At 44.0% G+C, this 27928-nt stretch overlaps 1 protein-coding gene across 1 annotated transcript; it reads left to right on the top strand.

The window, feature by feature from the left end:
- Nucleotides 1–58: 58 nt before the first annotated feature.
- Nucleotides 59–27336, top strand: eloal (elongin A, like; the record flags this gene model as incomplete). The annotated part of the gene is made up of 11 exons (XM_084322037.1): nucleotides 59–139; nucleotides 3926–3982; nucleotides 4102–4214; nucleotides 4332–5325; nucleotides 5762–5861; nucleotides 5960–6124; nucleotides 8009–8106; nucleotides 10112–10292; nucleotides 11738–12122; nucleotides 20896–21011; nucleotides 27265–27336. 11 exons carry the CDS (start codon nucleotides 59–61, stop codon nucleotides 27321–27323), a joined length of 2349 nt encoding a protein of 782 aa, XP_084178163.1. The 3' UTR covers nucleotides 27324–27336.
- Nucleotides 27337–27928: the final 592 nt, after the last annotated feature.

The raw sequence follows: 27928 nt of genomic DNA, 5'->3' as shown, positions 1-27928 counted from the left end.
TGTGTGTCGGTGTTCCGGGCCTGTAATCGGATGCAGCAGGTGAATGCTGACCGTGATGATGGCCACTTCTTCTGATGTGTCCAGGAAAGTGTTGCGCTTCAAACTTCAACTCACGGAGTCGGCAGAATCATCAGAGACGGTATAGCTTGTTTGAATAATTACTGTATAACCAACCACACAGTCCAACAACAACACAGCAGGGAGACACGTTGTCATCTCGACTCCTCACCACCGCCGGTGTAGCGTTTGTTGTTGTTGTTGCGTCTTATCAAAACACGCAGGCCTATCTCAAAATAACTTATCAACCGTTGTTGACATTATACCGTCGATTAGCTAAAGAATGGTCAATGATATGTTGACGTTAATAACTTTTTATGATGAATTGAAATTGAATTGAAATGGGGGACCCTGATGTAAACAAGACGAAAGTCTTTCTCTGGTCTGCATCCCCTTAACAATTATGTGTATTGAGCTGTACTGTACTGTACCCATTTTCAATCAATCAATCAATCAATCAATCAACCAATCAATCAAGGGATTGGTGTAAATTGTAAAGTATCCTTTATCAAGATTGTGCATTTTGTTTGCTCTTTTTCAACCCCAAAACCAACCTTTAAAAAAAACGATACTACTATACCATAAGCTAGTCTGTAAAATGTTGAGTACAGTGAAAACAATGTTGTTGTTGTTAGCTCTGTACTCCAGCAAGTCTTTGCAGTAGAACAATGATTATATGGTTAAATTGCAGATTTTCAGCTTAAAAGGGGCAGTTCATCCTAAATGAAAAAAAAAAACATTTCATCCCTTACATGCAGTGCCACCTATATTATCCATCAGGTTGATTTGCCCAGTTTTGGAGTGAAATTGTCGACAAAGCAGAGGCCGATACCCCTCAATACATTTTAATGAGACTTATATTAAGTGTAGGCCATGGACTCTCCACCAGAATACTACAGTATGATATATGTACTGTAGTTACTTGACTTATAGTGTTGTTGTGTACAGTCCCAAGGGTTCAAATTAAATATACATTTGATCACCCTTTTTTGTCACTAGTATAAGTGGAGGTACAGATGGGTGCAATTTCAGTAACTTTTTTTGTGCCACATTTTTACTATGGAATCGATGGAGAATGTGGTCAGGAAAAGTGACTGAAAAATGTGTTCAGTTATAGCTTATAGTGACACTAGACTCTAGAGTGATGTTTTATATTTCCCCTGAACCCTCAGGGACTGGGCACTCTGAAGACAACATGTGTGTGTGTATATATATATATATATATATATGTAAAGAGTCCACTGTACACATAAAAACCCAAATGTAATGAGGAGCATTTGTCTCTTGTTTGTTAGCAAGTGTTGCATTCGTCATTACTTGCTATGGATTTGCAGCCGAATATTATGACTATATTTAAGCGTATGTTAATTTGTAGGGCTACAATTGTGTATATCATATATATATATTTTTTTTAAAGGCTATAATGCCTACACTGTTCACCCAGAATGTATGTAAACAAACGCCCTGGAATTAAACCTGCAGCATGACTTTAAATGGTAAATGGCTGCTTTTTTATATAGCGCTTTTATCCAAAGCGCTTTACAATTTGTTACTTACATATTACTCATTCACACACCGACGGCGGAGGCAACCATGCAAGGTGCCAACCTGCTCATCGGGAGCAATTAGGGGTTAAGTGTCTTGCTCAAGGACACATCGACACGCTGCCCGGGAGGAGCGCGAATCGAACCGGGAACCTCCGGTTTGCCAGACGACTGCTCTACCTCCTGAGCCACTGTCGCCCCACTTTAACCCACATAGTCATTACTTAGTCCATTTAAAATCCATTCTGCTGAAGGACAGAGAGCCAAAACATGAATGACTGGTTTCATGAATAAAACCTTGACGTCTCCGGTTCGGTCCGATGTGCTTATGCCCGCCGTACGTGGAGAGATCACTTCCCAAAGTTGTGTATACGTCAGCAAAGTGTTTGACTGTTATTAGATCTATAGACGTGTGCACGGATACTGCCACCCGGCTACTCTACTGTGTGTGTGTGTGTGTGTGTGTGTGTGGGGTGGGAGGGCGCTTTGGTGCTAAAATTAGCAGCACTTCCCCCAGTTGTTCAACTTCCATCAACATTGAAAGTTACCGGGGAGTGACATTTGCTTTTAGGAGAATGGATACAATGAGAAACGGGGCTAATACACGGGAACTTTAAGATCATGGCTGCTTACGTTAAGGCTGTTTTGAATGCTTTAAAATCGCTCGTTCGCTTCCCTGTTTTTATAGGGAACAACTCAGGTGGCAGCATTAGCGTTGCCCATTTATAGTTCATAGTAACGTGGGCAGTCTTAAAGTGGGCGGAGGGAGTGTGGACGGAGGGGTGGGGGGGGGGGGGCTGTTCCCATACATGGCTCCTACTCTGAATGCACAATCAGCAACTGTGGCCCTCCTCTAGTGATCCAAAAACTAGTGATTGCCATATTTGGAATGTATGGCTCGGTTGCAGATATTTAATTTTTTTCGTGTTTTTATTTTATTGTATTTTCGTAAACGATCTATTGTTGACTTGAGGGCTCACTGTTGATAACTATGCATGCAGCCTAGTGCCTGGTGTTATTCAGACAAGTGCTGTATTTCACACAGGTCTTTGGTCAGAGGTTTTAAAATGTGAATATAAGAGCTTCAGTATAGAACTCACACACTGTGCTCCAAATACACCTATACGCGTTTTGGATAAAAGCAGCTATAAATGCACCATTTACCAAGTAGGGTTGAGGGCGGCGTGAAGTTTTAAATATGCTGGTTGAGCATAATGTGGCACTTCTATCCATCTTCTTTACAAGTTCTCATGAACCATCATGAACCAGCAGTGCACTGAGTGTGATGTACATATATGACTAATACTACAGTTTGAGTTTTAAATTGTGAATATAAAAGGTGTTAGAACTTAGAATAGGGTTTCTAGGGAACTTATTTATTATCATTGTTTTAAAATCGGGACAAAAACTTGACTGGAACCAGAGAGGAGCCTATATGCAGTGAGCACAATCAAAATCCCACTTCAGAAACAGGGAAAGTGTAACTTTTTTTTTTTGCAGAGAAAAGGTTTACCTTTGTAATTTTTCATTTATGCACGCATGGTCAAAAGTAAAATGAGTAAAAATCTGAATCAAGGAAAAAGATTTTATTAGACCCTACCCTACCCATTGTTGGAAGCCCTCGTTTGACACACAACACTGACGGACTTAATTGCCCCAACAAACTAAGCAAAATGGAAACATTAATGGCTGAGATACCCATGATAAACAGAAAATAATCATAATTGAGAATTATGGAACATGGACATCTGATAGGGGGGTGTTATGGAACATGGATGTAAGATAGGGGGGTGTTATGGAACATGGATGTCAGATAGGGGGGTGTTATGGAACATGGATGTTAGATAGGGGGGTGTTATGGAACATGGATGTCAGATAGGGGGGTGTTATGGAACATGGATGTCAGATAGGGGGGTGTTATGGAACATGGATGTCAGATAGGGGGGTGTTATGGAACATGGATGTCAGATAGGGGGGTGTTATGGAACATGGATGTCAGATAGGGGGGTGTTATGGAACATGGATGTCAGATAGTGGGGTGTTATGGAACATGGATGTCAGATAGGGGGGTGTTATGGAACATGGATGTCAGATAGGGGGGGCATTATGGAACATGGATGTTAGATAGGGGGGTGTTATGGAACATGGATGTCAGATAGGGGGGTGTTATGGAACATGGATGTCAGATAGGGGGGTGTTATGGAACATGGATGTCAGATAGGGGGGTGTTATGGAACATTGGGCGTTTGGGACGTTGAGAACCATTGTATTAGAATAAACCCATAACAATGGATCAAGGTATTGATATTGGTTTCTCTCTACAGGTTCTGAAAATCCTACAGAAACTCAAAGGATTGGATATTACCTTAGACATTCTTGCTGTAAGACTCAGTTTGATGAATGGATTTTGTTCATGATCACACTATTTACACATGTGTTTTGATTCTAAGCTCACAGTTTTGTTTGTCTAATCCTGTGTCTGCGTGTTCATTACACTTAGGAAACGGGGATTGGCAAAACTGTAAACTCTTTGCGCAAACACAAGTTGGCTGGAGAATTCGCCAAGTCGCTCGTCAAATATTGGAAGGAATTGGTCCCAAAGGAAGCAGCAAGGTTAAGTATATTGTCCTTATTAGTTTTGCTTTGTTTTAACTATTGGAGTTTGATGATTCATGGTTGAGTTAGTTTGTTTCTGATGTCATTTTGATGTTTAATCTTACCTTGATGCAGCAAAACAACAGATTTAGACGCCTCCCTTGAAGTGCATTTTCGAGGAAAATCGGATGACCAGAATTGTCCAAAGAACGGGAGTTTGGCAAAGGACAAAACAAAACCAGCCGAGGACAGACGAGCTGCCGTCTCGGAGAAAGAACTACAAGAGGAGACTAGGCAAAGAAATCTGAAGGAAAACCTGTTGAATGAACAGAAGACTCACAATATCTTGGACAAAGAGGACTCTAACCGAAAATTGGAAAAGAAAGCAGAGCGAACGGACGATTCTGTCGATTCTTCTAAGAGAAAGAGACGGCGTGACAGAAACTTGGACAATGATAACATTATGTTTGAAAACAACAATTCCGAGGACCACCATCACCGGGAATTCAAGCCCGTGTCCCGGGAGAAATCTAAGGACAACTTTGATAGAGGAAAGAAATTCCGAGCCGAAACTAGAGAATCAAAGAAGGAACCACGGGCGAGTCCAAAATCTAAACGGCCGGTTGACGATTCGTGCACAACCGACTCTAGGGACAAGGCGAACGACGACGAAACTTCTGAAATGCCCTGTGGCTCCAAGGGCCGAATTGAAACAAAGAGGTGTCCAAGTGAGAGGAAGCGGGTCCGTCTCAAAGACAAAAGGAAGCGTATAGACGAGGAGAAGCCAAATGACGCGAAAAAGACCAAGATAAAACATGAAGAAGACGAATCGATGGAAAATGACGAGGAGAAACCAAATGACACGAAAAAGACCAAGATAAAACATGAAGACGACGAATCGATGGAAAATGACCTTGAGGTGTCTTTTGAGTCTTGTTTGAGCTACGACTTGAAAGCCCCCAAGAGGAAGAAAAGATCTGGAGCTACTAGCAAGAATCCTCCCAAAAAAACGACCAAAAAACCGACCAAAAAACCCAAGACTGCTGAACAAGGAGAACCAACTAAGGCGCCCAGCAGGAACTCTATCAAGTCACCCACAGTGTCTGAAGATGTTGTCGCAGACAAAAAGGTAACATTATGTCTGAATAGGAATAACAAATCTTTTACATTTTCATGTTGTTGTAATGTACATAATGCGTAGGACTGGCCTGACGGTTTCGAAGCTTCAATAGCTGCCATGGTATTAAATGTCAATCACTATTACAATGCTTTGTTTTTTTCTTTAAAAACTGTGCCTACATTTGTATTAATTTTGATCAGTTCCTCTCAGACAATGACATCACATTTCTACCAGTCTACCCCACGGTTCTCATTCACCCACCGCATTGACACTCTTGTGAGAGAAGAACTAATCTTTGAATATTCAATGATAATTGCCACTGAAGCTTCGAAACCCCCAAAAAAAAAATGGTAATCGGGATGGTCCCACATAATATGTTCAACATACGTTGAATTTTGCACGGGGTGGTCACGGCTAACATACAGTATGCATTTTCTCATTCAAGATTCAGGGGTCTGTAGCTGACCTGCTCCATATCCCTTTGCCTACACATCTACCCGAATGGGATATCCCGTACAGTGTTAATAAGGATTTTGAGAGGAGAGGTTAGTGTGTCAAATACCCTTGTGTTGGTACATTACGAGGAACATTTTCCAGGGCAATTATGTTTTTTTTTATTTAGCTCTCGACGTCATTTCAGCAGAGAGCATCTCCAGTTCCTGCGACATCCCGGATGAAGGCTCTGCCTTCACTGGTCAAAGACTGAACAAGAAGATGCAAGTCTACTCTGGCGCCAAGACCACCTTCCTCCCGGCCATGATGAGCCTGTACCAGCAATGTATCCGCACGCTTCAGAACAACATTGACCGTGAGTCGAACCCAAAAAAGATTTTGATATTTCATACTGTAGATCAGTGGATTTAATGTAAAGGATGACCCCCGGCCTCCTCCCATGTCATATTTAAGCCCCCTTCTTTTTTTTCTTTTTTATTGATATTTTTGCACAAATCTTTCCAATATTCAAAATACATCTTTCCACAGCATAATATGCAACATCCAAGATTCGTCTTTTTCTTTTTTGTAACAACATACAAAACATGTAAAAGACTCATACAAACACATTAACAACTGACATGGAAATTAAAAAAGCACTTACAAAAAAAAAAACATTACTATACATTGTGCATATATATCCCTGATGCACATACGTTACATGTAGACCGATCTACCTGCGAGCAGGTATGTGCTGCATCTTCTATCGGGATGCCATCTTTCTCCATATTGCACGTGAGAGGATGCGTCTCAGATATATGTAGGTGTGCGTGAGAGCATGTATGAATGTGTGTCTCAGATATGTGTATGTGGGTACGTGTATCACGTAAGTATGTGTGTATGTCTCATACGTGTGTGTGTGTGTGCATCTCTCAGGTATGTGACTGTAATCCTACCTTTTGTGTGTGTCTCGTATCATGTGAGTCTCTGCCACCTGTGTGAGTGTGTATATTTAAGCCCTTTTCGAACACGCACTCGGGACGCATTGCCTGGAGTTGCCTTTTCGGACATGTAGCACACGGCATGCAATTCTCCGGGGGGCACATGTTCGGACATTATGGAAATACTGCGCTTGGTTTAGGCGAGGGGTGGCACCTAGGTAGAGGGATGATGAGCAAACAGCGTTTCATATCTCGGCCATCCTCAGTCGGACAGCGTTTCATATCCCTCATCCATTCTCAGTCTGACAGTGGAGCAAAGTGGCCGGCCTATCATCTTGACTTAATATTTAAAAGATCTCCTGTTTCACAGCATTATTGAGCAAAAGCTAAAAAAAATTATGACCACTTAATACTTGTTTCATACAGGCGAAAACACTTGAGAAGCACACATTTATTATAAATGTACGACTTTGCTGCGCCTCGCACAAACTCTCTAATCTTGATGAGACGAATGCCCCGTGTGTGTCTTGTTCTTGGGTCAGGGAGGAAATTGAAGAGGATGAAAATAATACAGATATACATTTCATCCACAACAACCCATGCGTTTTCATTTAACTATCGGCAGGAAATGGCCGTCTTCTATATGCAACATCGCTGTGTGTATATGAATCGATACGCCCACCCGCTCGCTATGTGAATACTGCGGACAATGATCTGCTTGTGTTCAGACATGGGGGTGGGCTGTAATCATGCAGATCTATGACTAGGGAGCTGGGAGGGTGAACTTTGCGTGTAATAATTTGCATGTTTTGTGTTCGGACACACGGGGCCCCTCCGATTTAATGTGCGGTTAAGAACGGGAGTCCAGTGCGATGTCCGAAAAGGGGCTTTAGATGGGAACCAGGTGGAACTGCAATGCATGGTTTAGTTCTCCAGGAATATACACACAAATGTTAGCAGGACTTGGGCACTGAGACAAGCCCAAGTGACAACAATTTTGGTTTAATTTTTATTTTAAATAAAATACGCTTATTTTTGTCTAAAACAGTGTTGTTGTTGATCTAACATGATGTAAGATCTATCCAGGAATTGTGTAACGTGTCATTGTTGCCCCATTGACATTAATTTAGCTTTAGCAGTGGCTAAATGTTATTAATCTTTGTGTGTTTTTATACCCAGCAAACCAAACCAGGAATCCCAGTTTGGCCTGGTTCTTTTAGACTATTCTCTGGCCAAGGAACCATCTGAATACCAGTGGAGGAGAGAGGGAGGGAGGGAAGGAATTATCCTTTTTCTAAGGCTTTGTGATCACTTTTCAGTGCTTCATGAAATTGGAGGGGTCCCGTTTGAAATCATCGAGCCAGTATTGGAGAGATGCAGACCAGAACAGCTGTTGCGTATTGAAGAATTCAACCCAGTAAGAATCCTATTCAAACTATTTTGTGTGGCAATATTGCAGTTCATTGTATTCTAAATCGACATTCTATCTCTTTTTAATGTAGAACTGAAAAGCAGATCTTATTTCCCAGTAGTTATAATGTTGGTAGGTCTGTCCTGGTGGTTTTCAATAGACTGTGTTTTCACAGGTCTGTCCTGGTGTTTTCAGTAGACTGTGTTTTCACAGGTCTGTCCTGGTGTTTTCAGTAGACTGTGTTTTCACAGGTCTGTCCTGGTGTTTTCAGTAGACTTGTGTTTTCACAGGTCTGTCCTGGTGTTTTCAGTAGACTTGTGTTTTCACAGGTCTGTCCTGGTGTTTTCAGTAGACTTGTGTTTTCACAGGTCTGTCCTGGGCCCTATTCCCCGTACCTGGTTCAACTAAGTCGATCAAGAGTCCCATTATCCAGATTCAATTAACCCGATGTTTGAAGCCGGGATTTTCCTGTTCCTCGAAGGTGGATTCAGTCTCGTTAACTCGAACCAGACTTGAGACCCAGGATAAGTGCGCGCGGCCGCTTCAGTTGAAAAGCCAGCAAGTATCGATAGCAGAAATCCTGATTTTCTAACGGCATTGATTGATTAATTGATTTAAAACTTTATTAACAGATTGCAGTACGGCTCAATAGCCTCGCCGACAAGTTAAATGCATAATCTATAGGCTAATTTTAAATCCCTCATTACCCCAATCAATCAGATTATATTTCTTTAAACTTGCCTGCTGGCAGTAGGTTTATGGAATGGATAATCAAATGAGATCTTGCTAGCGAAAATAATTAGTTCAACTGTTTCAGAATAAGGATACGGCTCTCTTACCCATTGATGGATGTATGGTGGATGTTTTACTTATCTGCACTGTGGTGTGACGGTTGGTCGTTTTGACTTTCACGCAGACGGCCCGGGTTCGAATCCCACTTCTTCTAGTCTTTTTCTTCTTTTTGCAATGTAGGAATAATTCAATTTGGTGCACGTTGAGAGCTACTGTATATAAAGAATGACATCCTCAATGCATGTAGATTTATAATATTTTAACTTAAAACTAGGCTACTTTTGCGTATAATCATTAATATTATATTCCAAAAAGATTATATTGGAAACGCGGGGTCTCGAACTCGGGTCGCCCGCTTGCCAGGAGCGAACACTGGCCGTTGCACCACTGTGCCAGACGGGATATATCCATTGTGTATCCATCAATGCACAAGAGACCCGTGTTTCGAATATTTTTCTTTTGAATGAAGTTTTATCTCTTTATTCTCAAATGCATTAATGTGACGTCAACGGCTCATTCAATTTCTCAAATCCGTCAAACAGCGCATCTCATCAGACATTTTAATCCCAGTTACAATATCACACAAAAACCACAATCCACGCATAGACACTTCAATTTTATGCTTGAATGAAACACAATCCGGGCGCTTCGTTAAGCAAATCTACAGCGGAGAATATATGAAACTAATCAGAGCCAAACGGCCGATAGGTTTCATTCATTAAAAATATCCCCGCGGGATTCACATTTGCAATGCGCAGTTATTAAAATAACCACATGCAGCGTGTATCGCGACTCCGAGCGCCGTATATGACGTGCATTATTTTATTTAGGACAAAGTAAATCTATAGGCTCAATATGATTTATTATCAGCATTTAGTTCTATTATTATACATTTCAAAAGCCCCCTCTAGGAAAACGAAGCACAAAAACATAATTCAGAATGGTATAATGGTTCTAGACTGTGAGAAATATTTCAGGGAGCGAGCTGGCATTTCTTTGCGGGGGCGTGGCCATGGTTCATCCAGCTAACTGAACTAAACCCTGCTCCCGACCAGGCTCAAACGTTTTGATCTGTTGTCATGGTGATTTAGACAATCGAGCGTCGGGGAACAGAAAGGTCTGGCTTAAGTCAGGCTATGCTGGAGATTATCCGGCTAACTCAATTAGCCAGGTACGGGGAACGGGGCCCTGGTGTTTTCAGTAGACTGTGTTTTCACAGGTCTACGTTGGGGCGACTGATGACCTTTGGGGAAGACACTGTCAGCGCAATTTCCGGGGCGCTCCGCTCCAGGAATACGAGTCCTGGAAGGAGATGTATGTCCGGCTGTCGGAGGAGAGGGAGAGGAAATTTGAACTGCTGTCAAAAAGCATTGTCTCGGCACAATCTAGGAAACCGAAAGGTGTATAGTATACAAGGTCTTCTTTATATTCTTTTATTTTGTATTATAAACTAAACAAAAACTCAACGTATGAATCCTCCACCATCTCCCCGCTCTTCCTAATCCCGTTCACGCACTGGAGAGGTGTTTTTGGCCAACAGTCAGGCTAGTGGTCCGTATCCATATTCAGAAGACTATAATGTTGACATGTTCCTTTTTTTTTTTTTTTTTTTAAGTTCAAGAGGAGTGGTACAAGCCTTCTGGCCTGGACGGTCCGTTGTAAACTATCACATTCAAACAGAGGGGCATTGTTATGCAATGCTAACATTGACTTAAACAGGACTAATGTAGAGGCTTCCGGCCCAATGCGATGACTAAACTTAAAGACAGTAAATGTCAAAGTGGGGCCTTTGGTGTTTTTAAAATAGTCCCACCAGTTGGTTTCTACTGCATGGTTTGAAATAAGGCGGCCCATAAATACTGGCTGGCACTGGGGTAACGTGGAGCCCATCTGTCCCCCTGGCCGTCCAGAGTGGACTATGAATAGATTTTAAAGTGAGACTTCAGTGAGAACCTCACGCCCGACGCTTGTGCTGACCACGCATCTTTTGGATATTGTTTCAAAAGAAATTGCATGACTATAAAAAAAAAAAAAATTATATGACACGAGTGCGTCGTGTGTGGTTGTGTTCTTCAATGAGGATTGGTGAAAAGGGGCGAACGGTTGGTTTTGAAAGTAAATTGAATATGCCAGGACGTATATGAAGAATAATAATTTTCAAGCATGGAAAATTATATTATTATTTTAGGAATATGAGCAAATTGCCCCTGTGTTTCTGAAAATGTCCCGGGAAATGGGTCAACGCAGACAAAAACGTCCCTGAATATCCCACCCTACATTTTCCTACAGTATGTTGAACTCACCATTTCAGATGACACTAACTTTACTCCACAACACACTACAAGCCTACATTTCTTTTCTTTTGGATTCGATTCTAATTTATTGTCAACATACAGCACAAGTACAGTACAGCAAAAGGACGTTTGGCATCCAATCGGAGTGCAAATGTAGCGGTAAAGTGCAACCGCAATATACAATGTACAGGTGGTTAAACTGGGTACAAAATATACAAATTAGTACTACCGAGTGTGCTAATAGTGCTAATCAGATGTATGTATACAGAGTTGTAGTATAATAAATAAAGACGGTATGACTACTACTGCCGAGCAGCGTAACTAGTAAGAGTAGGATATGTACAGATAGATATATTCTAAAATATCAATGTTATAATAGAATGACGGCATTATTCAGATGACTTTATTGATCCCACGTGGGGCAATTCATTATAATTTCAATATTTTTTTTTACCATGGCAAAGACTCACAGTAGGCTTGTGATGTTCTGCTGTTTAGCACTCATGAACATGCACTATGGCACATTCCTGTGTCTTCTTCTCCGTCTCCAGGCCGACAGGTGAAGTTGGTGACCACCGAAACCAAGCCGTCCAGGAATGCACGAACTCCGCACAAGATTCACGGAGGTAGCGGTCAGCCTCATCACGGAGGTAGCGGTCAGCCTCATCACGGAGCTAGCGGTCAGCCTCATCACGGAGCTAGCGGTCAGTCTCATCACGGAGGTAGCGGTCAGTCTCATCACGGAGGTAGCGGTCAGTCTCATCACGGAGGTAGCGGTCAGCCTCATCACGGCGGTAGCGGTCAGTCTCATCACGGAGGTAGCGGTCAGCCTCATCACGGAGGTAGCGGTCAGTCTCATCACGGAGGTAGCGGTCAGTCGTCTCATCACGGAGCGACCAGTCCTGTTCAGCAGCCTCACCCACCAGAGAGGCCCAGGTGAGCTCCAGCATCCTCGCCGTAGGGTTGACATTTGTTTTCTGTATTTGTTTGGTTCATTTTTGGTAATTTAGCTACTTTGTCACTGTGTGTATAGTTCAGGGGTGTAAAAAGTACCCTGAAAAAAGTACCCCGAAATTATACTTAAGTGAAAGTATGGGTACCGTCTCAAAATCGTACTCAAGTAAAAGTCAAGAGTATCTGGCTAAAAACACACTTGAGTAAAAGTCAAAAAGTTTCTACTTTTAAATGTACTTGAGTACTAAAAAGTTAAAGTACAAACTTCTTTTCTGACTGTCTATTCTTCTGATAGCAGGTGTTTAATCAAAGATCCCCGCTTTCTAGTCTTGCACAAGGACCAATCAGCATGGGAATGGGCGGGTTAATTTTCCATTGATGGGGATTTGATTGGCTGTTTTTAAATAAAGTGTGGCCCGCAGCAGGATTAATAACGTTAACTTTAGTTCGGCCAGAGAAACAAATATACTAATTAAAATAGTTTGACCTACGAGATTTGTACTTTGTAGGTCTGCATTTTAAATGTAAGGAGTAAAAAGTACGTTTTTTTTCTCTTCTCTGAAATGTAATTGAGTAAAAGTACAAGTATACAAACCTAATAATACTTGAGTAAAGTACAAATCCCCAAAAACAGTACTTGAGTAATTGTACAATTACTCAAGTACTTTACACCCCTGGTATAGTTTTGTCAATGTGTTTATAGTTTGTTGGTGAGTTTTCACGGCCATGTTATTGTAAAGAAGCTCCGGCTTTGTTTACATTTTTTACATAAGCATTGATATACAACCTGGACTAAGAATACCAAATCATGCAGTATTATATCCACCCGTTTGCCCTTTTGCAAGATGTGAGCATGAGCACCTGACCTACTGTAGGGTTGTGGCTGCTCTGTTCCACCGTTTCAAAACACAACTCCTCACATGGATGTAGTAGTAGAGGGTAAACGCACCCAACACCCGTTTATCTTATTGGTGAAATGGTTTGCCCACCTTTTCTAAGCTTAACCCTTTCACTACCACACTATAGACGGTTAACCTTTCACTACCACACTACAGAAGTTACATTTTTCACTACCACACTATAGAAGGTTAACCTTTCACTACCACACTACAGAATGTTCTGTATCGTTAGTGGCTTAGCTTGGCATCGCTACTGCACTATCTCGCGTACGTGCACGCGTACTGAATAAACCACAAATGTACCTCTAATACCAGTATTAGTCTGACCACACCCCTCATCAGCTTACCTTCATAAGCAGGTGTGTGGTCACCTGCTCTCCTCCTTCTCGCTTTCACCACAAGGAAGAGGTGCCTCGGTAGATCCCCACACTTGACACCATGATGGAAGAAATTGGATTAGGAACAGCTTGGGAAACAAGGATACGTTGACATCATATCTTTATTTTCTCTCTCACTATTTTCGAGAAAATACGGCGATATTGTCTTCGTACTGGAGTGTCTAGAAGATGATGATCATTCTACAAACCCTCCACCGGTTTTCGTATTGGGAGCACGCCGCTGCATGCTTCTCAACTGCAGTTCCTTGCTGTGTTTGTTGGGGTGAAACCTGTCAGGCCACAGCTGAACTGTCGGACATGCCGCTGTTGTGAGGAGCGGTGCGTTCCAGGTTGGGTGAGTAGTGTTTGCTGGCGGGCTCCACTTGTCTGTTAGTGCTATGGGGGCTACTTGACAAAGTTTATGGAAACCGGCCCCAGGCTAGGGTCCTTTGTTTAGCCGTCTAGGCGACAGAAGGCCTTGGTCTGGCGACCATTATAGTTTTAACTAGTGGGCCGCGACCATTGACACTGGTGATCCCTGTGTGTTCTGGACGAGTGGATTCTCTCTGTCACCGTGTTAAGACCCCATCTTTCATATCCAAATGAGAGTATTCCTTCACGAGGGGATATGTGCATGTAATGTGCGATAGCGGCAGATTCATGTTCAAAGTCAGCTATACAGGCCAGTTGGTACTGTGCTGATTCCGCCGGACGTGTTAATGTCACCGTTGTGAAGCGGTGTTGACGTCTTGTTTTCTCTTTTCTCTTAAAAAGTGAGGAGGGTTCAGAACGGCGGCCTGTCTGGGTGAGTGTTATGTCATTGTTTACATGTTCATAGCTTACGGTTAGCCGGTCGGTGGCCTGGCGCGGGGTAGCTTGGCTTCTCGCGCGCCGCCGGGAGCTCGCTCCTGATCGCGTGCGTCGTAGATCGGCGTCTCGCGAGCGGAAGCAATAGCACCCGAACGGTTGGAGCAGCCGTTAGCTTGATGCTATTCTGTTGAACGTGCTTTGATTTTAACATGTTTTACACTCTTGACCACGACGTCATCCTTGACAGGGGATGTTCGTCGACCCTGCCTGAGCCTAGACGGGGATTGCGTCAACAAAGAGGACTGTAGCGACTGGTGGAGCGGCGACGCTGCCCGGATCGAACAACACGGGACGGCTGTGTTCTACGGTGGCTTGTGACTGCACTTCGCTGATCTGCGTTCCGGGCAGGTACGGGGTTGGCCAGACCTCATAACACGTCTTCTGGTTTTACCTTGCTAAATGTATTGTGAATAACGGTGTTTTTTCCCAAAACGTGTGTTGTTGCAATGCATTTGAGATACGTTGCGGGTTGTGTGTGAGCTGTTTTTGTCACTGGCAGTTAGCTTCTCCGTGCAGGTCGTGATGTATTGATCTGGTTGTTGTGTGAGAAACATCATGGTGTTTATGTGTACCGTGTACTCACTACTAAGGCAACTAACCTATGAAGCTATGCTTGGTGACGAGTGAGTAAAAGAATGTTCTTTCTCAGACTGTAATGACAATGAACAGTGAGTTCACACATTAACAGGTTTTCCTGTTTTAACTGGCCGTATTGAGGGTAAAATAGGAGGATTGTGTTTCCCCCCCCGGTTCCCTGGGGACTTTATCACCTCCTATCAGACATGTTGTGCATTAATTGTGTCTTTTGTGTGGTAGGGATACGATGTAACTCTCAGCTTGATTGCTGAGGTTGTGCTAAATCTGCTGGAGAAACTTATTTCCTAAAGGGAAATTGGTTTGGTTGCTGTCATGTGTGCTTAGCAAGGCCTGTGGTCGATACTAATCAAGAATGATGTATTCTCTCATTGTGAAAAAAACGGCGTTCCTCTGTTGAGTGTTTTTGCCATTTTTTGTAGGTGATGATGGGTTGTGTGTGTCATGTGACCTACAACTGGGTTGTACTGGCCACAGAAGCACATGTGTATGTTGGACCGGGGTTCTTAGAGCCCTCTCTATTCTGTGTTTTTCCTTAGTAAAAATCAGATAGCAGGTTAGCTCGTGCGCTGTGTGGAGCTGTGAAACGCTTCATAGAGCTGACTATGACTGTGTCATATTCTCTTTTTGTCGTTACGTCGTATCATGGGTGTGGGGTCGTAAAGGGGTGAACTGGTAACCTTTCCTCTCCCCATTGTTCTGTCGGTCAGGGGTACACCCCCTGTCCTTCAAGGTTCCCGTCACGTGGCGGTTCGGCACGTTACGGGGGGGGGGGGGGGGGGGGGGGAGGGAGTTCCTGGTCCCACGGCCTGGTATATTGGGCGTGTGCACCGCAGGAATTCCCCCGCCATAGAGTACGTCACCGTGCGCGTCTCTGTTGGTAGGACTTCCGTGTGCTGTTCAGGTCCATGTGATGGATCTGTTTTCAGGGGGGGTGGTCAGGGCTCCTCCTCACCAAGCGCCTACTCAGGCCTTCTGTGAGTTCGGACTCCTTCTTCCATGTGAGGAAGCCTCCATCAGAGTACAGAGCCTTCCTCCTCAGATTGTCAAAGTGAGTGGACCCTCTAGAAGGGTCCTTTTCTATTGTATGTATATTCGATTCAATTCGTTTATTGAGTGTGTATGGGTTCGGTGCCTCTTCCCCGGAGGCCCTAAAACCAGTTTTTTACATGGCTCAAGGTGCAATATATTCTTTTCAATCTGTACAGCTCGCGTGGGAAGTCTCTCTGGGGATCCCCGTCTCTTTCCTATGGGAGGGTGGTGGGATGTAAAAATGTGAACATTTTTTACCCCGGCTGTGTAGACTGGGATACATACTGTTGATGCTTCCTTCTTTCTATTCCAGAAGTGTTGGAGTTAGGGAGTGTCACACCCCTCTTGTCGTTCCCCTGGGCGCCTTGGGGATTCAATGACAGGTCTAAATAGCCTGTTCATTGATGGGGGTGTGTCCCGACGCACGTATAGTGCTAGCTCGCTGTAAACAGGCGATTGACTGGCACGCCTTAGTTGCTTGTGGTTGAAACAGCGTTTTTATAAAGCAACTGAGATGGGGGTTTTTCCTCTTCCGGCGACCACATCCCATGACCTGGGTGGGTTGTCGACGGATTCTCGTTCATGTCTGGGGGATGATGACGGGATGGATCTGAACATATGTAGTGGGGTCTCACGCCCTTGGGGTGGGCCACCAGGCGCGGTTCGTCCCGACGTCTGGGTGGCGCCTTCTTTTCATGTTAAGATCAACACGCATATCTGCCCTTCTCCTGGAGTAGGCATGTCGGCGTGGTTAGGGCACGGGACTGGTTCTGGTCACGCTGGTCCAGATCAGTTGAACCCGTTGTCCGCCGGGGATGCAGATCTGCTGTTCTGGTACCCTGAGGGACTTGGGCTTTTTTCAGGGGGAAAAATGCCAGGTCGGTCTGGGTGTCACAGGGTTAAGCGCTATGGAGACCCTGGTTGGGTATGTTTTTACTCAGCACTGTCGTCATGGCTTACAGCCATGCCATTCTGTACGCGCTCGATCTCGTCGGATCTCGGCCGCTACACAGGTTGGTCCTGGTTAGTACTTGGTTGGGAGACCGCCGGGGAATACCAGGTACGGTGTGCTTAGGGGCTGGTTCTCCATTATTTTTCGCTCCTCTCTCACGCATGGCGAAGAGGGGCCTGTGGGGGTGGTTTTTTGACCTCCTCTGGTGACCCTGTGCTTCCCGTACCGCCAGGCCCGGTCCGAAGTGATGTTTGCGACCCGTAGGCCTGGGTTAACCTTTTTTGGAAACTGAAACACTTGTACTGCGGTATAGCCGGTGTATACCCGCAGGTGTGTTTTGGAGTTTTTTCTTGAGGGGTTATAGGAACAACCACCGCATTGGGTAACACCGAGGTGGTTGATTCCCTGGTGTGTTGGAGCAGTGTCAACTCCCGGGTTCACCGTTTGAGGGTGCCCCTGCACGTTCATGACGTCTGCCAATCGTGTCAGCCTTCTCTGCCTCGACCCCTCTGGGTGGGGGTTGTTAAATGGAGGCTTGGTCATGCAACACCGCCAGCTTACGCTCCTTCCGCCGGGGCGGCTGTGTTCAGCTGTCCCCTCTGGCGCCTGTCTCGTCCGCAGTCTCCAGGCTAGGGTTAACAGCCTGTTGCCTGGTTTTTCCCCGGTGCGCTGCCTGCTTCCGTTGGTTAACCTTTTTTGTGTGCTTACGGCCATGCTGACTGCCTATTCTGCAGGGTCAGTGTGCCAGGCGGTGTACTATTGGGGGGACGGGGCCCGCTCGGCTTACGGCCATACCGACCTGAACACGCCCGGTCTCGTCCGATCTCGGAAGCTGGGCAGGTTCTGGCCTGGTTGGTTCCGCCTGGGAATACCAGGTGCAGTAACTGAGGGGCCTTTGTCCGAATACGCTGGCGATGTGGGGGGCGGGGCACTACGTGCCCACCTGGTGGGGTCTTGATGCTGGCATCATGGACTTCTCCGGGCCCCCATTCCAGGGAGTCCAGTCCTTTTGGTGGGTCTGGGTCTTCCTTCGTGCTCCGCTGCTACGGCCTTGCCACGGGGTTGGGTTTGCCCTTGACCCCGTGATTCTGGGGGCAGTAACGAGGTTGTTCCTCCGTTCGTTCCCGGGTGGCATGCGGGTTGTGCGTGTGTGTAGTCGTGGGGTCAAGCCACGGTCTGCTCACCCTGTGCGTTGAGTTGCTTGAGTGCCTCTTCGCACGGTCGGGTCCGTCGCCCTCCCGTGACGTCCCTAATAGGGGGGCTACCCTCCATTAGGGGGGGTCGGGGGGGCTCGGCCCTCCCTGTTCTGATGGTTTTGGGGGGCTGTCAGCGGGGTGTATTTGTCAGCCAAGTGGCTCCGCTTGGCCTCCCTTGTGCAGTAGCGATGCCAAGCTAAGCCACTAACGATACAGAACGTTAGGTTATGACTATAACCAAGTTCTGTTAGTTAGGGGCGATGCTTGGCATCGGACGCCGCTGCAGCCCTTGTCCTCACCTTGTGGTGAAAGCTTGGGAAGGAGGAGAGCAGGTGACCACACACCTGCTTATGAAGGTAAGCTGATGAGGGGTGTGGTCAGACTAATACTGGTATTAGAGGTACATTTGTGGTTTATTCAGTACGCGTGCACGTACGCGAGATAGTGCAGTAGCGATGCCAAGCATCGCCCCTAACTAACAGAACTTGGTTATAGTCATAACCTAACGTTAATCTTTCACTACCACACTACAGAAGGTTAACCCTTTCACTACCACACTACAGTATGTTAACCTTTCACTACCACACTACAGAAGGTTAACATTTCACTACCACACTACATACGGTTAACCTTTCACTACCACACTACAGAAGGTTAACCCTTTCACTACCACACTACAGTATGTTAACCTTTCACTACAACACTACAGAAGGTTAACCTTTCACTACCACACTACATAATGTTAACCTTTCACTACCACACTACATACGGTTAACCTTTCACTACCACACTACATAATGTTAACCTTTCACTACCACACTACATACGGTTAACCTTTCACTACCACACTACAGAATGTTAACCTTTCACTACCACACTACATACGGTTAACCCTTTCACTACCACACTACATACGGTTAACCCTTTCACTACCACACTACATACGGTTAACCTTTCACTACCACACTACATACGGTTAACCCTTTCACTACAACACTACATACGGTTAACCCTTTCACTACCACATTATAGAAGGTTAACCTTTCACTACCACACTACAGAAGGTTAACCTTTCACTACCACAAGGTTAACCTTTCACTACCACACTACAGAAGGTTAACCTTTCACTACCACACTACAGAAGGTTCTTTCACTACCACACTACAGAAGGTTAACCCTTTCACTACCACACTACATAATGTTAACCCTTTCACTACCACACTACAGAAGGTTAACCTTTCACTACCACACTACAGAAGAGTAACCTTTCACTACCACACTACAGAAGGTTAACCCTTTCACTACCACACTACAGAAGAGTAACCCGTCACTACCACACTACAGAAGGTTAACCTTTCACTACCACACTACAGAAGGTTAACCTTTCACTACCACACTACAGAAGATGAACCTTTCACTACCACACTACAGAAGGTAACCTTTCACTACCACACTACAGAAGGTAACCTTTCACTACCACACTACATAAGGTTAACCCTTTCACCACCACACTACAGAATGTTAACCCTTTCACTACCACACTACAGAAGGTTACCCCTTTCACTACCACACTACAGAAGGTTAACCCGTCACTACCACACTACACAAGGTTAACCTTTTACTACCACACTACAGAAGGTTAACCCTTTCACTACCATACTACAGAAGGTTAACCCTTAACACATTCAGAGCCGGCCAAATTATTATTATTAAATTATGACCAAATTAGGGCTTGTAGGCCAGCGCTTTAATCAATGGGAGGACGGGGATATTTGCGAACGCTTAAACTATATCTTAAATTATGGCTATGGGTCTAATACACCCGTTTCTTATCAATGACTTGCTTGCAGTCAACATGTACGAAACTGATTGTTTTTTTCATCTGTACATTTCCGTTTTATACCGTTTGAGATTTCTAGTAATTCCAGAGAAAGACGCAATAATAGCCCTTTAGTGGAAATACACAAAACACGTTGTCATTTTTCCGCTGATTTATGAATCGTTTTCAAATAAACGCTAGATTATCGATAGTATATGTGTCCTTATGCACGCTAGAGAAGCATAGTATTGTGTATTGTATATTATATGGTAACTCAGAACATTGTACATATGTCTATACCGAACAACTGTGACCTCATTTTCTTCTTCTAAATTCATGCTATATTATGTTATTATGTTATTTGATACTATCTTGTCTAGCACAGTCTCTGGAGCGTAACAGTAAGAAGCATTTTGTATGAAAGTATTCTGTACTTCTGTATGACAACTATTAAAGAACTTGAACTTGAACTTGAACTTGAAGCGGGCTGAAAAATCGTTCAAAAAAAGTGTATTGATCCAATGTTATAGTCCAAAACACATAATCCACGCTGCTCCCAGCCTCCCCAGTCAATCTGGTAACACGATGCTGCTTGCCCGAGAAGGGAAACCCGGATCTGCGTTTTTTTTCAGATGCACATCCCCAGCCAATCCAATCCAATGATGTGCAATACCATCCGGGAGACGATAGGCGGCGGTATTTGCCCTTTTGCGAGCTCGGACCCATTCGCAACGATAACCATCAGGTTGGATGGATGAAAATGAATGGATATCGCTAATAAAAGAAATGACGATTAAAACCCGACTATACTCGTGATTGGCACGCAAGCGGTGGCGAGTTAACCCGACTATCATCGTGATTGGCACGGAATGGGTTAATGTGCAACAAAACGCTTCACCAGAACGTGTGTGTGTGTGTGTGTGTATGTTGAGGCATTTGTATTTTGTTATGCCACGTAATCGTTGATAATCTGCTCACATTTACACTCCACTGTTGCCGTCTCTCTGACTCGTCAGCGTCAAGAGGCAGGAAACTGAACTGAGGCCAAGTTACCAAGAGCCTCCTAAGCCCAGCACCTCGACCAGCAACAACACCAGGACCAACAATATACAAGACGCTCGCAAGAAAACAAGTACGTTGAGACAGTATTATTATACTCTTCTTAAATGCAATTTTTTTTTTTTATCCACTTTTTCTCCCATTTTCTATATTTTTCTCCCATCCCAATTTCGTATCATCCAATTCAACCCTCCCCTGTCACGGACGCTGTTTCTTGCCTCCCACAAGCCGGCTGCAATGTGGACTAAGTCATACATAGCACAAGTCCCCTCCGGTACTTGAGGTAACAGCAGTCGCATCTTTTCACCTGCGCAGCTCGATCTCTCAGTGGCGAGGGAGGCTCACGCTGCCCCCGACACTTCCTGATTCTACTGCGCAGGCGCACCAACCGACCTGTAGGAGTCGCTGTCCACAACGCCCGATCCCCACCCATCAGTTTCCCACCCCCTAATACGGCCAATGTGTATTAGTACGGACGGCCAGCTAAACTGAAAGCAATGTGGAGCGCTGATAAATGCAAAATTGTTAATATACATGGGTACATTTGTATTTGTAATCTGGCATATATATATATATATAATATAAATATTATTTAGGTTAATGTGTGGATTGTGGCACACTTTTCAATAACGCTGAGGACGGGCCTTCCTTCGTCTCTATTAAAATGTCATACAACCCCACTTTCTGTTGGTCAGATTAGATTTGTACAGTATGTTCACCTCAGTGTCCTACTCTTGAAAGATGCATTATTATCAAGTACAGTAAACAACAACTTTATTTATATATATATATATATATCGGTCATTATTTCAAGTTTATACACATGTGTATGCAAGAATTTGTTTCAACGAATGCAGCTCTTAACCTGTGACCAAAATCACAGCTGTGATGTAATGGACTGTACATTGTACACTTGTACTTGTACATACAACCTCTATATAACTATAGACTAACTATTGACAACAACTATAGACGGCAGACACCCCCTGGCTGGTTGAAATACCGAAGAAATTCCCCCCCCCCCCCTTGCCGTTCAGTTCCACACCAATGGTGTCCCGGCTAAGATATTTTCTAATTAATATAATTATTTCAATCGGGGGAAAGATTTCACAATATAGCAAAACAATTACATCCTTTTTTTTTGTATTATTAAATCTTTTATAAAGTTTGGCGATGACTTAATTTGATGTGATTTTGCTCATTCATGGAGTACATTACAATGAACCTAATGAACAGCTGGAGAACAGAGCCTCTATGTAGGCTGTCCCTCCTGGGGTTGTGAGAATGAGAAGACCCAGCTGAGTCATCACTGTGGAGCCTTGATACCGCTGGTGGTGGGAGAGCAAAACAAACGGCAACACAGAGACCAGGCAGGGAAAGCTATATGGAGACCGGAAGACATTCCTGATTGGTTCCTTCCTGTGAAGGTGTGTCATCATCAACACCCAAACTGATTGTAATCACACATTCTCCAATTTCCCAAACACCAATGAGTTGAGGTCTTCTCTCAAAAAAGTTTAAACTGATTTGAATATTGAGGCGTGAGTGAAGTAGGGCTGACCCCTATTAGTCTATTAGTCGACTAATCGGTCGAAAGGAGCCGTAGTCGACTAGCCAACCTCTTAGTCAAATACAAAAAATATATATATATTTATTATTATTATAATTTTTTGTATCATTCTTTCCAAAAGAAAAGAGGCCTAGAAGCGTGGCTAACGCTAATGGCACGCATACCAGAGGCTAACTGCCTAGGAAAACAGGCACAGAGGCACTGAAAGAGGATTTCACTCGTCTAATGAACACACTATACTAGACAAATATCAAGATGTATCCATCAGTGGACCAATTGCATGCTTTTGCAGAGGACAAGAAGCCTTCAGTCGACTCCTTCAGACATTAAGCACCCCCCACAGCCCAAATGGAATATTATATATATATATATTTTTTTTTAACCAATAGTCGACTAACGGCAAATTTTGGCCAATCATAGTCGACCATCCAAATCCTTAGTCGGGGACAGCCCTAGAGTGAAGATGATATGAGATTATGAAGACCAATGAGTCTTCTCTCCAGAGTAAAGTGATGTAGTCCTGATTGAACTTCTTCTTGGATACATTTCACCATTTAACCTCTTTTGTTGTCCTATAGAAAATACATTTTCTGGGGGGGCTGTTCTGCTGGATCAAGCAAGCTGGATAACAGCCGTGTTTCTCTGGGAAATAGACGTAAGGTCTAAGCAGACTTGAGGCCAACAAACACTTCAAGCTGGTCCAATGTTTTTTTTTATTGCTAAACATACATACTTCAGAAGAGGTTCATCTAGTCTTAACTTAAATTACTCTAAAACATTCATAAATGTCTAGACTAACTGTGGGTGGTGTTGTGATGTGTGCTGTCAGACTGGTCATATGGATGTCTGACGGTAAGACAACCATACAGTATGACGGTAAGACAACCATATGACTAGTCTGACAGTAAGACAACCATTATGACCAGTCTGACAGTAAGACAACCATAATGACCAGTCTGACAGTAAGACAACCATTATGACCAGTCTGACAGTAAGACAACCATATGACTAGTCTGACAGTAAGACAACCATTATGACTAGTCTGACAGTAAGACAACCATATGACCAGTCTGACTGACAGTAAGACAACCATTATAACTAGTCTGACAGTAAGACAACCATAATGACCAGTCTGACAGTAAGACAACCATTATGACCAGTCTGACAGTAAGACAACCATATGACTAGTCTGACAGTAAGACAACCATTATGACTAGTCTGACAGTAAGACAACCATATGACTAATCTGACAGTAAGACAACCATTATGACCAGTCTTGACGGTAAGACAACCATATGACTAGTCTGATGGTAAGACAACCATATGACTAGTCTGATGGTAAGACAACCATTATGACCAGTTAGTCTGACGCTAGGAACAGACCAGGGCCGAATTGCAGAGAAGTGCCATGAACTAATTTCTGGTGTGAGCAGTGAGCCTGGTTGTTCACACTAGCAGTGATTCCCCTACTGCGCCAGTCTGCTCCACTGTCACAGGTAGAGCTGATACAACCCCTCACCTGTGTGTGTGTGTGTGTGTGCAGAGACAGACTCGCGCACACGCACACGCACACGCACGCACACACACACACACAGAGGGGAGGGGATGTGGGGCAGTGTGTAGAGAGAACAGCACAGGTGATGGAGATACTTTCTTTGTCTGGTCCAAGACTGGTACAAATGGGAGACGGATTTAACATTTACATTTAGTCATTTAGCTGACGCTTTTATCCAAAGCGACTTACAAGTTCTGTACGACAAGCCATCAGGAAGGGCACAACTCTATCAGCTGAGTAACAATGTTCATCAAAGTGTTGAGTGCTACAGTGTAGGTTAGTTTATTAGGACAAGTGCATGACAGTAAGGTTAGTTAGGGTTAGATTTATTTTTTCCTTTTTTTTCCTTTTTTTAATTCAGATAATGGTTGAAGAAGTGCGTCTTTAGTCGACGGCGAAAGATTGGACGTGTTTCGGCTGTCCTAACTGGGGTGGGTAGTTCATTCCACCATTGTGGGGCAAGGACTGAGAATAGGCGACTTCTCTTTGATGACCCTCCCGGAGCTTGGATAGGAGTAGGTCTGAGGCGGCCAGAAGATGCAGAGCGTAGGGGTCTTGAGGGTGTGTAGTTAGAGACCATTGACCGGAGGTAGGCGGGAGCAGTTCCCTTTGCCGCACGGTATGCTAGGTCGAGGGCCTTGAAGCGGATTCGTGCAGCAATGGGGAGCCAGTGCAGGTCCCTAAGAAGTGGGGTGACATGGGCCGACTTCGGTAGGTTTGAGATCAGGCGGGCCAGATGTCCAAGAGTCTCTTGATTTTTTTATTTAACCCATGAGGAATTTCAGCTCTACCTGTGATTTATAAAATAACACATTCAGTCTACTCTGATGGAGCTGATATTCGTCATGGGTTAAATTATAACTCGTGGACATTTCATTTCTAATCTGGAATATGTCCTATTCCCTCGCGCTGAAAATTGACCAGATGCTGAAACTAGCGCTGCAGATCACAAGCCGGTCGTGGCGCAGTTGGTGTGCCCAGTCTAATCTGTTAATAACAAGGGCGTCAAAATGAAACTGGCTGCCAATCCTGGCCCCCGGCTGTACTTCGGGGCCGTTTCTGCGTCCAGTGTGCCAGCCCCGTGACCGTAAGACAACCATATGACCAGTCAGTATGACAACCTTATGAACAGTCAGTATGACTGTAAGACAACCTTATGACCAGTCAGTATGACGGTAAGACAACCAAGTTATGACCAGTCAGTATGACGGTAAGACAACCTTATGACCAGTCAGTATGACGGTAAGACAACCTTATGACCAGTCAGTCTGACAGCAGCACACATCACAACAACACCAGCGATGCTTCTACCATGAATAAAACCAAAACACCTTGAGTTTGTTTTCCGTGTTTCCCAGAGAAACACGGCTGAAACACAGCCCGACCGGATTTTTTTTCCTTCTATAGAACAACAAAAGAGGTTAAATGGTGAAATGTATAAAAGTAAATGGTTCGTAGAAGAGGTTCAATCGGGGCTACTGCACATCACATCACATCACTTTAAACTCTGGAGAGAAGACCTCAACTCACTGGTCTTTGTAATTATCACACATTCTCTAATTACCCACTCAGTTTAGGTGTTGACACACCTTCACAGGAACCAATCAGGAATGTCTTCCCGTCTTCATATAGCTTTCCCTGCTTGGTCTCTTGTGTTGCTGTCATTCTAGGGTTGCCGTTTGTTTTGCCAGCAGTATCGACACTCCATAGTGATGACTCAGCTGGGGTCTTCATTCTCACAACCCCAGGAGGGACGGCCTACTGTACAATTAGCCCTGGTGGGGGGGGGGGGGGGGGGTTCTGTTCTTCAGCTGTTATTGGGGTACCTTTGCACCCCACGAATGAGCCATAGAATTTACCGTCAAAAGTAACTCCTTAACACTTCTTGGGCTCCACAATCTTGTTATAACTATAAGAGATTTGCTGAAAAGCAAAATATTGTTTTACTATTAATGTGAGTTTCACGTTAGCATTTCACAAGTTGGCATCTCCTGGATGACAGTGTGGTCAGCTGGGCAACAGAGACCATGATAGGTTCCCAGGATTAGTTGCGTCACACAGCGGCTCAGATTACAAGGAAGTACAGAGAAGACCCCCCCCCCCTTGAGTGAATGAATGAATGAATGAAAACTTTATTAACAGATTGCAGAATGGGTACAGTGCAGTACAGCTCAATACATACAATTGTTAAGGGGATGCAGACCAGAGAAAGACTTTCGTCTTGTTTCCACCAGGGTCCCCCATTTCCAATTCATCGTAACATATATGACATACATGACATACAGATAGACAGTACTGCTACATCTATACATTTATGACATACCAGATTTGCAATTACAGTACTGTATTTGTGATACAAAAAGAGTCCAGAAAGAAAAGAGTATATACATTAGGCGTAGAAACTGTACATTGGATTGGGTAGGTGGGGGTGGGACTGTACATTGGAGGTGGTTGGGGGGGGGGGGGGGGGGGGTAGGGGGGGGGGGTTGGGTAGGAGGGGTGGGGGACACTGTATAACTGTACAAACAACACTGTACATTGGATTATGGGACTGTACATTGGACTGTACATTGGAGGTGGTTGGGTGGGTGGGGGGGTGGGTAGGAGGGGTGGGTGGGGGACACTGTACAAACAACACTGTACATTGGATTATTGACAAGACCATACTTGGTAATTTACTGTACATTGGCGGGGGTTGTGTTCGGACATTTACAGGGGCCAGTTTCGAGTTGCAGTCTCCCTTAGGTGTTTTTTGAGAGTGTTTTTGAAAGTGGGTAGTGATTCACATTCCCACTACTATACATGAGTATAGTCAAAGTCATGCCTCCAAGAGGAGTTAACAGCAGAAAACAGTTTTTTGAGTGGAGGGTACCTCAGCATAACCAAAAGGGAGCCTCACCACTGAAGATCAACACTGAATTGGTTTCATTCTCCAATGGACTGACTTACTGTAGCATTTTATGTGATTTTCTTTTAAGCCATAAACTGTTTATGTTGGTATTATTTGAGTGACGTTATGATCCAAATTCCATGGAAGAATATTTCCTAAGTCAAATGTGACGGTGGTTTACATGAATATAGGCTACAGTACCACACATGTATACAGTCAAAAGGATTCTGGATTGGGGCTTTAAACCCATTTTGTTCTATTTTGCCGTATTCCATGAATTGCTTACAATTGAGTACTTTCTCTTCATGCAGGAGTCGCTCCAATGATGGCAAAGTCCTTAAAGGCCTTTAAGAAGCTGGGTCGCAGATAACTGGTCCGACGGGATGGATCCTGCTGGTTAGATGCTGTGGACGGGGAACAGTGTGCTTTTCTATTACTCATTAACTTTGAAATTGATTGTTTATCTCGATAGTCACCTTTCTTTTTCGTGTTACTCGATGAAACGCTCAAAAGCTGAAGTAACGGCCATGTCAATATTATTTTGTTGTCCAATGATTAATAATATTCATTATTAAATGAGCAAAGTCCTGTGACACATGATGTTTTTTCTTCTGGGGTGGCTGGTTTAAACTCTTCAGGTTGACTGGAGTCTCTTGGTAGGCTTTGGCTCCCTCATGTGGACATTCAAGGAAATGAGGGTATGATGACTGAGGCTGGTGTGGTGTTGAGGTTTTTTTGTGGAGAGATGGGCATTGGGCAATATTACATTCAGCAGTGATGGTTAATATTAGCGAATAAGAACATCAATATGGATAACATGGTGGTGGGGAAAGTAGACTATTAATTTGCGTTCATAAAGGTAGAAATACATAAATAATAATACATTTGATTTAGAGAGAGAAGCGCCTTTCTCGGACTCGAGGACGCTACATAAAAAGAGAAGCTATATAAAAGATAAGATATGAATATATATAT

This window comes from Notolepis coatsorum (assembly GCF_963971535.1).
Source record: "Notolepis coatsorum genome assembly, chromosome: 9".
NCBI classification, from domain to species: domain Eukaryota; kingdom Metazoa; phylum Chordata; class Actinopteri; order Aulopiformes; family Paralepididae; genus Notolepis; species Notolepis coatsorum.
Note: the sequence above shows the minus strand (reverse complement) of the source record. Positions and strands in the feature narration are given on the sequence as shown.